Source organism: Phyllobates terribilis, unplaced genomic scaffold (assembly GCF_046119375.1).
Source record: "Phyllobates terribilis strain yellow unplaced genomic scaffold, ASM4611937v1 Scaffold_11__3_contigs__length_659146591, whole genome shotgun sequence".
NCBI lineage: Eukaryota > Metazoa > Chordata > Amphibia > Anura > Dendrobatidae > Phyllobates > Phyllobates terribilis.
In genome coordinates, this window is record NW_027362771.1 from 429,105,055 (window position 1) to 429,120,570 (window position 15,516).

The window sequence follows — 15,516 nt, forward strand, 5'->3', positions numbered from 1 at the left end:
TTCACCATAACCACCGCCAGATCGCCTCATACTCTTCATCTGCTCCACCTATGTCCTCCCCAGGTCTTTACACGTGATTGGTCTACTTGGGGCAGACATGGGCAGTGGTGCTCTAGGGACCCCGTACCTCAGGGTCCCTAGAGGTACGGGGTCTCTTCTATCTCCAAATGAGGTGCAATTGTGATGAGTTACTGGGCTGTAAGGGGCCCACATATAGTTCTTGCACAGGGGCCTCTTCTGTTTGTGGCCACTCTGTATGATAGAGGATAACTTACTGATCACTGGGGGTCCGACTGTTGTGACGGCCACGGCCCCACTATCAGTATTTGGTCAGTATTTTTCTCAGGAGTGGGTGATAAATGCAGAATTGGTGACTTGTTTCTATTATACCTTTTCTCTGATTGTTCCTCACCTGGTTTTGTCTCCCACTCCTGAGAAAAAATACTGATCGAATACTGATAGTGGGGCCCTGGCCTAATCCTGAGATCTGATCTTGGGCACACAGGACCTGAGCACTGCAGAGCCCCATCTTCACACTGGAGGAAAGGCGTGCATCCTCAACCTCTGCTGCAGTCATTCTACATGGGACTGCTGGTAATCAGTATCAGTGAGCTACCTGTGCTCCCCAGCAGTCCCACAGGCAGTGACTAGAGCAGCTGTGAATGCTCAGCCACAGCCCATTGCCCTCACTACATATATGGGGAAGAGTTATGTCAGCTGCCTAAAAACCTGCATTTCTTGCCCATACCAACCAATCGCATCGCAGCTTTCATTTTTCAAGAACAGAATAAGAAATGAAAGCTGTGCTATGATTGGCTGTTATGAGATGCACTGCTTTTAGACAGGGAGATAAATCTCTACTGCTGAATACTGTGAAGGAAGCTGGGACGTTCCTAGTGTCCCTTGGACAGGACCCACGAGCCTGGGGCCACAGTGCAGGAGTCCAGCGGCCCCTCCATAGCAATGGTCCTGGACCCGCGGACCAGTCACTGCTGAGGTCCTCAGCACAGCGGCTGTAGCGCTGAATGATGGGCATATTCCTATGTACAAGCGCATCTGTAGGGCGCCGGTCATCCGGGAGATCACTGACAGCGCTGTGCCCGGCAGTGTACACACACCACGCACTCTCTGCAGCATTGCTGCCCAGCTCGTTCTCGCTTCTAGCTCGGGACCCGCCTCCTTGTCAACTTCTAACACGTGATCCTATAGGTTTTTATCTTATTGGCCGACACAGTTTCCCGCCCCTGCCTGACCACGCCTTCTAGTTCGTTAGCTTCCAGTGGTTACGCCCAGCAGCGTTCCGAGCCCAGGTCCCGCCTCCGACTCGACTGATGACGTAATCACCCCGCAGCCAATGAGCGCATGCCACACTCCGGCTCTGGGTCCAGCGGCGGCTACTTCCGGCAGGTTTTCTCCCTCACTCTCCCCGGCTTCCCCTGTAGTCCAGGTCCAGCAGTGCTGCTGAGAGCTCTGCACCGCGCTGCACTCTTGACACCGACATGGCGCGCAGCCTCCTCCTCAGCGTCCTGTTCCTCCTGGCCGCCAGCACCGCCTGGGCCTCGGATGTCCTGGACTACACAGATGACGACTTTGAAAGCGGCATCACCCAACATCAGGTCATCCTGGTGGAGTTCTTTGCTCCCTGGTGAGTGGCGTGGTGGGGCTGCACCCGGGTGTTACCGCCTGTGTGCGGCTGTGGAGCTGTCACCCGTGGGTGGCTGCCTCATGTGTACAATCCCTGCAGTGCGCGGTGGTGGGGTGCAGCGTCACCTGCAGTACAGGCTGCACATAGCCTCACGTATCCGGCACTGCATGGAGGTGGCTGCGGGGGCGGCGACGGTGTGAGCTCCACACTGAGGGCTAAGCTGGCTGATAACTGAGGACAATAGAAAAACATCCAACACCCTCATGGTCTCAGCTGTCATCAGAGGTGTAACCTGAGGCTTGTGGCCCCATTGCAGGATCTCCAGCAATGCCCACAGCTAATACAGGGCTTTACTAGTAATGGACCCCTTAGCCCCCAGGGCCGGGTGTGATTGGGACCCCCGCTCCTATTATACCTATTCCCCTGTCTATCCTCCTCCATGAATATCACTATCACAGGCAGTGTCCTGCAGAGATTATATATCTATCTCCCTGCGCTGCTCCACATACCATATAGATGTCCTCCTACATTTACAGCAGTGCAGGGATTGGTAGATGCTGGTGAGGTCCTGGCTCTGCACTGATTGCCCCCAGGCCTGCCCCTGGTATCCTTCTCCTCCTCGGGTCACTGCCAGGTGCCCTCCTCTTGTGCCCCTATAAACAGGGAATGTTGCATCCTGTAGTGTTCTCTGGCTTCTTTTAACCCTTTATTTGGTCTCCTCATGTGCCACACTCCTGTGTTGTATAGAAGTCACTTCTGATATATAAAGATGGAGCCTAGGGTCTGACCATTTGTGACAACTTTTTGTTTGGGGTTTGTTTCGATTTTAGTCCTTGGGTGCTTTGTCAGTGTATGGCTGCAGGGACTTGTAGTTCTGGCACATTATCGCCTCCTTCCCGTGCAGCGGTGATGTCACTTTGTGAACTACTGTTCCCATCCTCCCTTGCTCTGCTGGTGGAGATGGGTGTGTTCTTGCTGTGGTGTCTGCTTCTGATTGGCTGTTAGGAGCTTGGTGGCTGCGTTGGATTGGCTTAGTCTATGATGCCTTCCAGGATTTCCTCCTTCTCATCCTGTATGGTAGGAAGCAGTGTCCTGCAATATGAGCGCATGTACTGGCTGCTAAGGACGTACTGGCTGCTGAGGACGCTGCTTGTGCCATTACATGTATCGCCCCCTCCCCGATATGTTTCCTGTATGTAGTGAAGACCTTAAGGTCGCCTTTTATCTTTACCACTTATGTCAGTCATTTATTAAAGATGATGATCCTACTTCATCACTTGGAAGCACAAAATATTTCAGCCTCAATCAGTTTTTGCCACTTAAAATGATCAGGATAACCCCGCGCCCCCTCCTTGTTATAGACTATAGGAATATTGGACGTCACAAGAATTCTTTGACCATGAAAAAGCTGAAGGTCATAGGTAGCATCTAATGTTGGGTGTAGTCTAGTACTGAGGAAGATTTGTCCCCTGTTGACTCAGTAGAAATACCTTGGAAAAAAGTTCTGCAGCATCTTAGGTATAGCTATTGTGTCCTGGGGTCTAACGTACTCCTGTAGGAGTGCACTATACCGCCTCTGCTGCGAGAATAGATGAGCAGTGTGTGTAATCGCTAGTTCCTAACATCACTTATAGAAATACTGCAGTCTGATATCTTGCACATTTGTCGGTGTGCATGTTGTGTCCTGTCCAGACATTTGTGCTTAGTAGCATATTGGTTTTAGAAATGATGGTTTCTTTCTAGGTGCGGACACTGTAAGAAGCTTGCCCCAGAATTTGAGGAAGCTGCCACAAAGCTGAAGGGGACTGTCGCACTGGCTAAGGTACGATATTCTCTCCTCTCCAGGTCCATGGGTTGTATTTTGGTAAAAAAAAAGTCCCTTTGTAACTTTTATTATTGATTCAATATTGCCCCCAATCTATTAAGCCTGATAAAGGAGCCACTAAAAGTGGTTTCTTGCTTGGTAACGACGTTCAGTGTAGTGAGCGGTGACTGTAATATCTCCCTGCACTGCCCTGTTGACTCGAAGCGAATGGCTGCAGGGAGAGTATATCTTCATTTTCTCCGTGCAGTTGCTTCTCCAGTAAACTGGCCAAGAAGGATTTGAATACCACTTACCTACAGGTTACCACTATATTTGTGGGTAAAAAGTGTTTTTTTGAGGTTACCAGTTACCTTTTAAGAGGATGTCCACTACTAGGACAACCCCATCTCGAACTGAATGTTTGCCCCCATTAAAATAAAAACTCTTATACTCTATCGCGCCATTCCAGCCATGTCGGCACTCAAGTTTCCATAAGATCACGTGAGGTTATGACACGTGAGCCCTCTGCCCAATTAGCGCTCACTTCCTCTTGATTAGATGCATTAGTAAAGACTTTGACAGTGATGCCAGCGCTGATTGGCCGCAGGGCTCACGTGTCATAACAACTGCACATGAGCCCGGGAACGTGAGTGCCGACACCACTAGAATGGCACAGGATGGAAGTATGTGTTTTGTTTTTTTTAAGGAGGCAAACATTCACATCGAGAAAGGGTTGTCCTAGCAGCACACAACCCCTTTAACAAGACATGTATATGTAGAGTAATTGGCGATTCTACTCTGGCTGGTGGTCTGTCACAGTGTTCCAAGTAGGACTTTTTATGAAGGACTGTCTGGTGATGCAGGAATACCTGTTCGCTTACATTAAGAAAAATATTTGCACAATATACTAAGTGGGTAGAACTGGTGATGCCATTAAATGGAACCTGTCAGCTGGTGCACCCTCTTCTGCACACTATATTTATATATTCCAAGAAGCTTCTTCTTGTACTCTAGTGATTGCCCTATAATTGTAAAATCAAGTTGTAATCTGCGCCATGCAAATCTGTTGCGTGTGTTTTGGCGGGGCTTTTATTTTCCTGGATTAATCTTCCCTTGCATCCTGTAAGTATGCCTGCCGGGGCCTGATTTATGTCATCGTCGCCTCTTTGCAAAATTGTGCTTGTGCACTTGCTTTATTGCAGACCCCAGGAGGCAGAACTTTGTGTTCAAGATCTGCAGTGATAGTTCTGTCTTTCTGGTAAATTATGTCAGTCGCATCTTGATAGAGCATTTGCTGAGGTAAGAGGAGCAGCTTGTGACAATGTGGACTCATGGTGGTAATTTATTTTGGGGGAGAATAATGCAGCTGACAGGTTCCATCTATAGCTTTTGAACCTCATATGAACTGATCTGCACATCACATCTTGATATACTGTGGCAACACAGCAGCTTTTACTTCAACACACATCGTGAGACCAGAGATCATGTTATGCCGCTTCTAAATTACACTATCTAAGTGAATGTGGTCATGTTGCCCCCTACTGCATCATACAAGTCACCAGAATCTAAACTTAGTAACTTACTTATGGTTGTCTTGCGATTAGTAAGTTGCCGCAACATGTTGGTTGCCTTAAATTGACCAAAATGTTTTCATCAGGTTGACTGTACTGCAAACTCTAACACCTGCAACAAATATGGAGTCAGCGGCTACCCTACTCTTAAAATCTTCAGAAACGGTGAAGAGTCTGGGGCTTATGATGGACCTAGGTCTGCTGGTAAGATGAACTGTTCTGTATAAGAAAAGAGAAGATTGTATAAAAGTAGAGGGATTTCTGCATGTGGGACTCTTCAGTTAGGCACTTTACAACTAAAAGAAGTCAACATAAGCCAGACTGTTCCTGCACGTTATCATTTCAGAGAGTCATAAGAAATCGCTTCATTAGCAGTCAACTTTTTTTTTTTTTTTTTTTTAATCCGGTGTATCTAAGTAATTTGGATTCAACTTTTTCTCTTGTTTGTTTTTTATTTCTTGCATTTTACCTTCCATAAGGTTGGAAAAGACCTTTTGGGATAGGGCATGTTAACATTTTTTTTTTTTATGCCTTATTTTCCCTCTAACTGGAGCAGGTATATTGGCCTCAATTACAGTATAAATTCGACCTTCTGGCTGCAGAGCTGAGTGGGTCTCCCCTGTTCCAGCAGTTCCTACACCCAGCAATCACATGATCACTGGATCTGGAGGCCAAAGCACTGTCAGCGCTTCCTATTACTGTTTACACAGAGCTTGTTCAGTGCTGTCTATACAGTGACCTGGAAGGCAGAGATGGTAATAAACCCTCTTTGCCTTCTGTACAGTGTCATGTAATATTTGCTGTAAGTCAGGTGTAAAATTGTTATGCTGTCTTAAATTGCACAAAATTAGAACTTCCTCTATAGCTGACCCCAGATAGTGGAATATTCTCTACCAGGCTCGTATATTTAGGCTAGTCTAATTACAGATTTACTTAACATGCATACAATTCCCTGAGTTGTGTAGTTGGGGAAGAAATCGTAATGGCAACAAATGAGAGTCGTAGATAATGTTAAAATTGTGTAAGTAGTGGTAAATGACTATGGTGAGTTTGTAACGTTGCCAGATTTTTTTCCTCATCACAAAGACTAATTTGCACAGTATTGCTACACAAAGCCCTTATGTATTAATTAAATACAATGGCCCTTGAGTCATTTTTATATAGCGATTTGTGGCCACTTCTGTTTATACCTATGGAAAGCCATTGTTGAATGATTGCAGTGATCTTGTGCCGGTCTAGTATGAGGGGATGTGAGTGATTCTTAAGATGAGGTAAAGTGTGTAAATTATTGTATTTCCTTAGATGGAATTGTCAGCACAATGAAGAAGCAGTCCGGCCCTGCGTCTGTCGATCTGCCATCTGTCGATGCATTTGAGAAGTTCATTAGTGATGCTGATGCATCTGTAGTTGGTAAGTATTTAAAAAGCAATTTTACAGTACACTAGTTTACGGTCATTGGTCACTCTTTATGAATGTAGGCAATAAACTTTCCTTCCTCCCATCCTAGGCTTCTTCCGGGATCTGTATGGTACTGCTCATTCTGAATTTCTGAAAGCTGCCAACACATTAAGGGAGAAATACCGATTTGCACACACAGATGAAGATGAGCTAGTGGATAAATATGATTCAAATGGAGAGTAAGTACATCGCCCTGTAGATGTGCTGGGGGGCTGTACATTATCAAGGTAAAGGCTCATCTGGGAACTTGTGTCCTTTGTGCTCAAGGGGTATCGTCTTATTTCGTCCATCTCGTCTTGCCAACAAGTTTGAAGACCTCGCTGTCACTTTCCCTGCCGATGAGAAGATCACCACTCACAAAATAAAGAAGTTTATCCAGGATCACATGTAAGTAGATTTCTGAAGTGGTAAGTGAGGGACGTCTGTGCCAGTGTGTGTTAAGTACTGGCCTGTAGATGACACTGAACAGGGTCTGTTGCTGCAGGCTTGGCAGGTTGGTGGTCCCCCACCCCTACTTGAATATGGAACTGATCCATTCCATAGACTGTAATGTGAATGGATGGTAATGACAATCAGTCAGGGCTCTGGATCTAATGTTCAGATTGTGCCCCAATAATTCCATATGTACAGTATGTATATTTGTTTTCCTATCTTGTCACATGGCCAATAAAATCAAGAATTTATGAAGAATTCTTGGGAGATGAGAAGCTCTCCTTTCTCCTTTTCAAAATATTGTCTGGCTGTAATATTGTGCTATAATGTTTCATGCACATGTTGCTTTTTTTTTTTTTCCCCCCTTCATATTTAAATCCGTTTCAAATCTGCATGTCAATTCTTTCATTGTTTTTTTTCACCCATTTGAATAAGTGGGGTGGGGTGAAGAAACGAGGTGCATAGTTGATGCAATGTTTTTCCTGCGAACACCTCAGTATGTCATCAAACTTTTCTATTGCAAATTCTGAGCATATGCACATACCCTTAGCCTTCTGGCTTAAGGTACACCATGTCTGGTCACGAATTGTTGCCACATCCTATCTCCACCCACTTTGATGGAGATGGCGTTTTCACGTTAGTGTCAGCCAAGTCGCAACGTTTTCTGCGTGGTTTCCAGCTAGGCAAACGTTTGCAACTTTTCAAAGCTTCTTATGCTAATTTTGTTGTGCAAATGCTTTGATTCAGGGCCTTGATGTTAAACTCCACTCTCTTGCTGAGATATATCTATATATCTATTTCTATCATAACTGTCTATATGGCAAATAAGTATTCCCATTTAAGTTACATTTCAGGGAAGTGTCATGCATAAAATGGAGTCAGAAAATGTCTGTCTTCTATTTTTTAGATTTGGTATCTGCCCCTACATGAATGAAGACAACAGGGAATTAATCCAAGGAAAGGATCTGCTTGTGGCCTATTATGATGTGGACTATGAGAAGAATCCCAAGGGCTCCAACTACTGGAGAAATAGGTGACTACATTTTCTTCAGTCTTTGCTGTATAATTTTTTTTTTCTTCTCTATCTTACAATCTTCTGAAATGCTACAATTATGTAGGTTACTAACATGTAGTATATAAATAGTAACATTTACAGGTGACAATACTTATGACATTGAAACTTAATTCCAGAGTAATGATGGTGGCAAAGAAGTTCCTGGATGCCGGACACCAACTCAATTTTGCCGTTGCCAACCGCAAATCCTTTGCCCATGAAGTGACTGAATTTGGTTTGGATTCCAGCGCTGGAGACTTTCCTGTTGTTGGAATTAAAACCGCCAAAGGAGATAAATATGTGATGCAGGAGGAGTTCTCGTAAGTATACAGTCTGCTATACCATAGTGTTATGGTGAAAGGCAAGCCTGGCCAAACATACAGATCCTCTTCTTGCCAGCATACTGTTTGGACAGGCTATGAATTGATTGTCTGTAGTTTCTCCCCCACGCAACTCACAAGGAATTCTATATATTGAATAAGTCTTGTCTTGTGATTCACTTCTACTAGCCGTGATGGAAAGGCGCTGGAGCGATTCCTGCAAAGCTACTTTGATGGTCAGCTGAAGAAATACATGAAGTCTGAACCAGTTCCTCAAAGCAATGATGGCCCAGTCAAGGTAAAAGCAGCCAGAACACCCCAAATGAGTCTTGTGCATGGATCTTGTTGGCTTGGTAACTGCCCAAGCCTAAAGCGAGGTTGAATGGAGTAACATAGTTACTGGGCTGATTCAAACTGCATGACTGCACAAATTGTCTTTTGTAGTGTTTTACGGCATTGTGTGTGTGTGTGTGTGTGTGTGTATATCTATATCTATCCTGACTACTATTCCACAGCCCGGCCTCGCTACTGAGCGTGTACATAAAGGGCAGCACAGATTCATCTCAACTAAAAGCCAAGATCCTTAGATCAGGAACAGAACAGACTTTTATAGGACATTTCATAACTTTTCCAAACTCTTATGAAAACCTTTACAGCACATCCTGCATTGTACTCCTGAACCCAATGTATTATATATATTAGGAGTCGGTCCACTTCATACCGACTCCACCAAAATAGACAAACTTCAACTCCACAGCCCTCATCTCCCAACACTAACTTGCAAGTTTGGGTCTGGATACCTAAAGTCAGTTTGTGCATTATGGCCCGTGATATACGAACGACTGCTCGGCTAAGGAGTGTTACATCTTATCTGGAAGACTGCTGTCCCATTTTTTTTATTTTATTTTTTTTTTTGTGCACTTACTATTATGCACTATTACCTGCTGTACTCTGGTGCTCTTCACTTAATTCCTGACATTGACTTCAAGGATTTCAAAACTGCCCTAGTGATGCAATTGTAATAATAAAAAAAAAATGATGCTAACATTTTTGTCCTTTACTGTTGACTTCCATAGGTCATTGTAGCTGAAAACTTTGATGAAATAGTAAATGATGACAGCAAGGATGTTCTAATAGAGTTCTATGCTCCATGGTGTGGACACTGCAAAAACCTGGAGCCAAAATACAAGGAACTAGGAGAGAAGGTATGACAGAATGTTTATCGGATATATTGATACGTACTACTAAATTAGGTTAGTTTACATAACTTGGTAATCCACAGTTAAAACATTATTCCAACTTATTTGATTTTTCTACATTTGGACAGGCCAGGTGCTGTGTCTCTACTTAAAGAGAAGGCTTTTTATTTACAAAGAAAAGCAGATACTGTGTAGGGTTTTCATATACTGTATTTTTCGGACTATAAGACGTACCCCTTGGGGTGGAAAATAGGAATAAACAATTTTTGATAAGATAGGGGTCTGTCTTATAGTCTGAATAGGTATCTTACCTGGAAAGGCCGTGTAGCTGGGGACACAGGAGGCAAGGTCCTTCAGGTAGCCGGGTCTGGCGCTGGTGGCCTGGCCGCCTGGTGCTTATGGCCTGCACTGGGCACCTGGTGGCCTGGAGCTTGGGTGCCTGGCTCTGGGGGCTTGGGGCCTGGGTGAGTGGTGGCTGGCGCTGGGGCCTGGTACCGGGGCTGGTGTCTTGCTGTGAGTAGCGTGGCAGAGCGGCTTCCCGTGCGCGCGACCATCTCTCTCAAGCTGAGATGTACAGGAAAATGGCCGCCGGCGTAGCAGAGCGCATGCGCCGGATCCAGTGGCCATTTTTTTCCTGTACATCAGCTTCAGAAAGATGGCCGCGTGCACTGGTAGCCTCCCATGCCGCTCACCGCAAGAAACCGGCCCTGGTACCAGGCAAGGCCCCAGGTCCCAGGCGTATACCTCTTCCACCGCCACCTGCTGCCGACCCCACTCCACCACCACTGGTAAGTTACTTTCGGACTATAAGACGCACCCCCCAATTCCTCTCAAATTTGGGGGGAAAAAAGTGCGTCTTATGGTCCAAAAAATACGGTATATATTGCTTTCTACTTCTGCAAAGTTCCTGTGAATACCAGTAGGAGGCAGAATGGTACCATTTGGAGATATTGGTGCCCTAACAACATGCACATGGGCATTTGTATCATGTAGAAGACTTTTATGCCACAAATTTAAAAGAAAAATCACCCACCCCAGAGCAGAGAACATTTCTTTCCTGACATCTGTTGTCTTACAATAAAGGCTTGTCCCTTCAAAACGTAACATTTTTCTTTATTCCTGTATGTTACATAGCTCATCGATGATCCAAACATTGTTATCGCTAAGATGGATGCCACTGCTAACGATGTACCTTCTTACTATGAAGTCAGAGGGTAAGTGAATTGTCTGAAGCCACCAATAATGGTTTTTATTTTTTCTCTTCCTTTCTTTGATTTTGGTTTAAACCTATCCTCATAATTCCCATATAAATTAAATGGTGCGCCCTACGGGATTGTTGGTAGTAAGAAACCAAATACCTGTTGTCTAAGTGTTCAGAAACACCCCAGTGACAGATGAGCGGTGTGTGTGTTTTTGGTTACTGATTTATGAAGCGCTTTGTATTTTTCCAGGTTCCCCACTATTTTCTTTGCACCGGCTGGAAGTAAGCAAAGTCCAAAGAGATACGAGGTGAGATGATATTCTATAATTAAGTAGCAAGCTGGGAATGACTATCACTCAGTAGCATATAATAGTTGTGTTGGGGTATGGCCATAGTTTTCTGACCCATTTCTCTTGAAAAACGTGTTTTTTGTTTTTTTTTGCGGCAGTTTTGAAAACTTTGAGATACTCACTCTCCATATGAACAACGTAGATTTTCAACTACATTGAATAGGACGAGTACCAGAAGTGTCGGTGGATTTTTTATTTTTTTTTATTTTATATTTTTTGTGGGTCTGCTACAAAACTGGCATATCAAAAGTACTGTGTGAACATAGCCTAAAGCTGCACGCCTAATACTCTGTGCTTGCTTTCTACATCATAAACTGCTTTACTTTGATTGTCTGAACATTTTAGTAGTGAAATACGGATGGGCAGACATCACTTATCTGCCAAGGCATTAACCTTTTAAAATACAAGCTCCTAATGTGTGTTGCTCTGATTGTAGGGTGGCAGAGAGGTTAGTGACTTCCTCAGCTACTTGAAGAAGGAGGCTACAAATCCTCCAATAGTGAAAGATGATGAGAAGCCCAAAAAGAAGAAGAAAGAAGAATTATAAATACGATCGTGTCAAAGCAGCCTGTCTGCAGGTTGGGGTTGTCATCCTGACATTATTGGGAATTAATGGGAACACATTGTGGACACTGAAGCAACATTTTCCTGAAGGGAATTTGTCAGTTGAAATAGAGATGATTTCTCAGATGCACTGCTGGAAAGATCCAAGGACCTATGAATCTGTGGCTTGTCTTGGGGGCACCACTTTTCCATCTAGGTTGGGAGGGATGTGGTTGGGTGGGGGCTCTGAAATTTGGTATTTGTTCTGTTACCTTCTTTTTTTAATTTCTTTTGTACATTTGAAACTGATTCGACAATAAACACCCCCCACCTTATTTTTGTCTGACAAATCTATTCTGCGGTTTGAGAGGTGCTTGCTGTCTATGGTAGTCCGAAATGTTTCTGCACTGAATGCATCTTTATGTATGAATGCACGCTGTGGCCCCTCTCTGTGAAAGCGTGAGATCTCCTTTGCGGTTATCAGGGCTGTGGAGTCTGTAAGCCAAACCACGGACTCGGACTCCTTAATTTCCCTGACTCCCCAGCCCGGCCTTACTACTGAGCATGTACATAAAGTGCAGCACAGATTCATCTCAACTAAAAGCTGAGATTCTTAGGTCAGGAACAGAACAGACATTTATAGGACATCTCATAACTTTCCCAAACGCTTATGAAAACATTTACAGCACATCCTGCATTGAACTACTGTATGCAATTTATTATATATATGTAAGAGTCGGTCCATTTTATACAGACTCCACCAAAATGGATGACTCCAACGCCACAGCCCTGGCAGTTAACATAGCGGGGGAGCACGAGGTTCCCTTTGACAATAAATTAAAACGATTGGCCCATGAACAAAGTACATGTTAATCCATAGATCTTGGAATAAAAATAAGTTCCCCAATTGGATGTGTTCCTGTGCTGAGATAATCTTATAAATCTTCAAGCTAATAGAAATGTGAAACAGCGGCACGCACTGATCAATAAGTCATTCTTTAAGTTCAAACAGGCATCAAAGTGGCAAGCAGGGGGTGTGCAGGACAACAGCTGTCCCATGCTGTAATGTCTGTATACTCTTTTGCCTTCCTCCCCTGGCTAGGAGCTGTGGCATGGTCAGAGACAGCCATTACACAGTACATAGCAGGGACACATTGAGAAGATTAGCTCAGAACATCTTTTTTTTTTTTCCCTCCTTATCTCTCTCCCCATGACTGCATCATGGAGAGAGAACTGCCCTTAAAGGACAGGAAACCTACAGAGTAAAAAAGGCATCTGTATGTTTTTCCAGGCAGCAGGAATGCCCCTGCCTTGGCTGGTGCAGGACCCTAAAGAACCACCGCTGGGTCCCGGGGGCCATTGTGGGTGTGTGGAGGGTTGCCGGCGGGGATGCGCTTCCTTATGACGTGGGAACCAGGGTCACGTGACCAGATGTAATTTCCTGCGATGGAGCCAGGAAACGCCAAGGAGACACACTGGTGTCTGGTTCCGCTTTTTAAAGGCGGTTGAAATGCCAGGAAGGCTTTCTATCTAGCTTCAGTTAATCCCTACGGAGGCAATGGAGGTATCTAAGGCTATGTTCCCACGATCAGGAAGTAGCCGCGCTTTGGACACAGTGTATATTTACTGCGTCCAAAGCGCTGCATTGTAATCACGCAGTTAAATACGCATGTGTCCACTGAACCATACGGATTTAACCCATCCGATCAATTCTATTTTCTATTGTGGAAATTTCTGTTGCTGAGACTGGTCTCCAAAACCAAAATTGACATGCTGCGGCTCATAAAGCCACACCGCTAGGGAGTTTACACGGCGGCAAATAGAAGCACAGTGGGCATGAGACTTCTATAAACTCCATCCACTATGCTTCTACTATATAAAGCAGTGGGTTGGATGCAGTGCAAGTGAGCTGTCAGAACCACTACTACTCCAGATTGTGGGCACTTGCCCTAAGGAGCCAAAAGAACAAAAGCAGCAGAGACAGCAGCACCAAAAGGTGCGGCAGTATGAAGATTCCCAGACTACTTTGCAGCATTGGGAGAGTGGCAGCAGACATTCGGGTAGAAGAAGCAGCAGGTCTACTCGGCTCTCCTCTGGAGGTCGGAAATTCGTCCACCATACTTGAGCCTCTGCTCGATCAGCCGACATGATCCCCTCCAAATCCTGTACCCCTAGTTGCTTCTGATTGGTAAGTGATCTTCATGAAAGTTCACTTTTGTAATAGGAGTCCCCCTTTTCGTCTCATTTTGTTTTAGGGTAGAAAGTGTGTAGCAAAGGCCAAGCACAGGGATTGTGCGCTCTGTGGGAAAGAGTTGCCAATTACCCAGGAGAAAAAGAGAAAAAAAAGCTGCCATTCATGCAATGAACAAATGTTATGTAAGGAAACCCCTAACTTCGCCTCCGAATTGATATCAAATAAAATTAAAGTAAAAAATTCCATTAAATCCCTGTCCTGGGGTGTAGTAGGGATAAGAAATCTAGAGATGGTGCCCAGACTCTGAGGTGTCCAGTAGTTCGGAGGAGGAAGGGGAACAGGGGGGCATGGGTTCATCTTAATCATCAGAAGAGGACATGGGAGGGTGCCACTGCTTTCCAGTGGAAGAGACTGAAAAACTTGTTAGATCCACAATGAGGGGTAGTAAATCCACATCCAGAAAGGTCTGTTCAAGACCATGTTCGGTGGTCTAGAGTAGAAGCCGCATCGGTCATTCTCTCATAATGAGAAAATCCAGTCCCTGATTAAAAGAGAATTGAAAGATGGGAGAGGGATCTTTTCCAAAGAAAGTATCATTTTGAAAATTCATCATACTGGGACACAGCTCCAAAAACAGTAATTAGTCCATCCTGACAGCACCATGGAGGACGTCCTTCTTATCCTTACAGGGACAGGAAACCGAGGTTAAAAGCCCTCCACCCCTCAGTGTTATTTCTAAGTACCACACCAGGATGGTTGCAACAAACAAAACATTTTTATTACAATTCTATATAACAATGTTACTTCACACTGTATATAATGTAAGGGGAGGGAACTAACTGTGCTGTCTGGATGGACTCCTGGAAATACAATTACCGGTAAGACTACATTTTTCCAGGACGTCCCCCTGACAGCACCATGGAGAATGCCAAAGTATTGATTTTAGGGTGGGACCACTGCATGGAGAACTTTATCTCTGACTGGCTACAACATATAGCTTGTAATGTCTAGAAAATGTACTTGGGTTAGACCAAGTTGTGGCTGTACAAATCTGCTCCACTGAGGCCCCCCCTCTCTGCCCAAGAAGTGGCCATTGATCGAGTCGAATGAGCCCTCAATTCAACAGGAGACTTTCCTTCTGCCGCATTGGCTAAACTTATAGTAGATAATCCACCTGTCTTTTTTTTTTACCTATATTTCTACCCCCAAATTGGACAAACCAGTTGTGATCCTTTCTCCAACCCTGGGTGGCCTCTAAATAAGTGATGACTGCTTGGCTAATGTTCAGGAAATGAAAGAAGACTTCCTTTTGATTTCTACTATTTTGGCAGAAGGATGGAAGTACCACTTCCTGATTTATATTATGGGTAGAAGCAACCTTGGGTAAAAAGGATGGATCGAATCGAAGAACTATTTCTCAATACGCCTTCCACGACCGCATTGGAGGATGTTGTCCACGCCCTATTCTTGGGATAGGAACACAGAGGTTAAAAGCCCCTCCCCACCATCAATCCCCAGTGTTTTCCTGTCCCCCTTGGGGGCATGGAGAGGTCCTGCAGTGCTGTCGGGTCAGCAGGCAGCATTGTGTCAAATTATACTTGCCGGGCAGTGGTTGCTCCCTCCTCCCTCCATGCTGCTCCCATTGGGACCTTCCTGACTTCCTGCTAAACATAAAGGGTAAAGCAAGCCGGGTGGGTTTCATGCCGGGGGCCTGCTTCAGCTCCCCGGCATCTCCTCCTTCCTCC

The 15,516-nt window shown here is 44.9% G+C and overlaps 1 protein-coding gene across 1 annotated transcript; it reads left to right on the forward strand.

Moving 5' to 3' along the window:
• The first annotated feature begins 1,347 nt into the window (after positions 1–1,347).
• PDIA3 (protein disulfide isomerase family A member 3) lies at positions 1,348–11,912 on the forward strand. The gene is made up of 13 exons (XM_073653177.1): positions 1,348–1,645; positions 3,389–3,467; positions 5,107–5,224; positions 6,323–6,430; positions 6,528–6,657; positions 6,746–6,865; positions 7,818–7,943; positions 8,102–8,284; positions 8,474–8,582; positions 9,361–9,489; positions 10,618–10,697; positions 10,935–10,992; positions 11,471–11,912. Exons 1-13 carry the CDS (start codon positions 1,500–1,502, stop codon positions 11,579–11,581), a joined length of 1,497 nt encoding a protein of 498 aa, XP_073509278.1. The 5' UTR covers positions 1,348–1,499; the 3' UTR covers positions 11,582–11,912.
• The last annotated feature ends 3,604 nt before the right edge of the window (positions 11,913–15,516 follow it).

Bases quoted from the DNA above. Each gene is read 5' to 3' on its own strand.
- PDIA3 (XM_073653177.1), top strand. From the start codon at position 1,500: ATGGCGCGCAGCCTCCTCCTCAGCGTCCTGTTCCTCCTGGCCGCCAGC. The intron at 5,225-6,322 runs GTAAGATGAACT...GTATTTCCTTAG, and splicing joins TGATGGACCTAGGTCTGCTG to ATGGAATTGTCAGCACAATG. The intron at 8,285-8,473 runs GTAAGTATACAG...CACTTCTACTAG, and splicing joins GTGATGCAGGAGGAGTTCTC to CCGTGATGGAAAGGCGCTGG.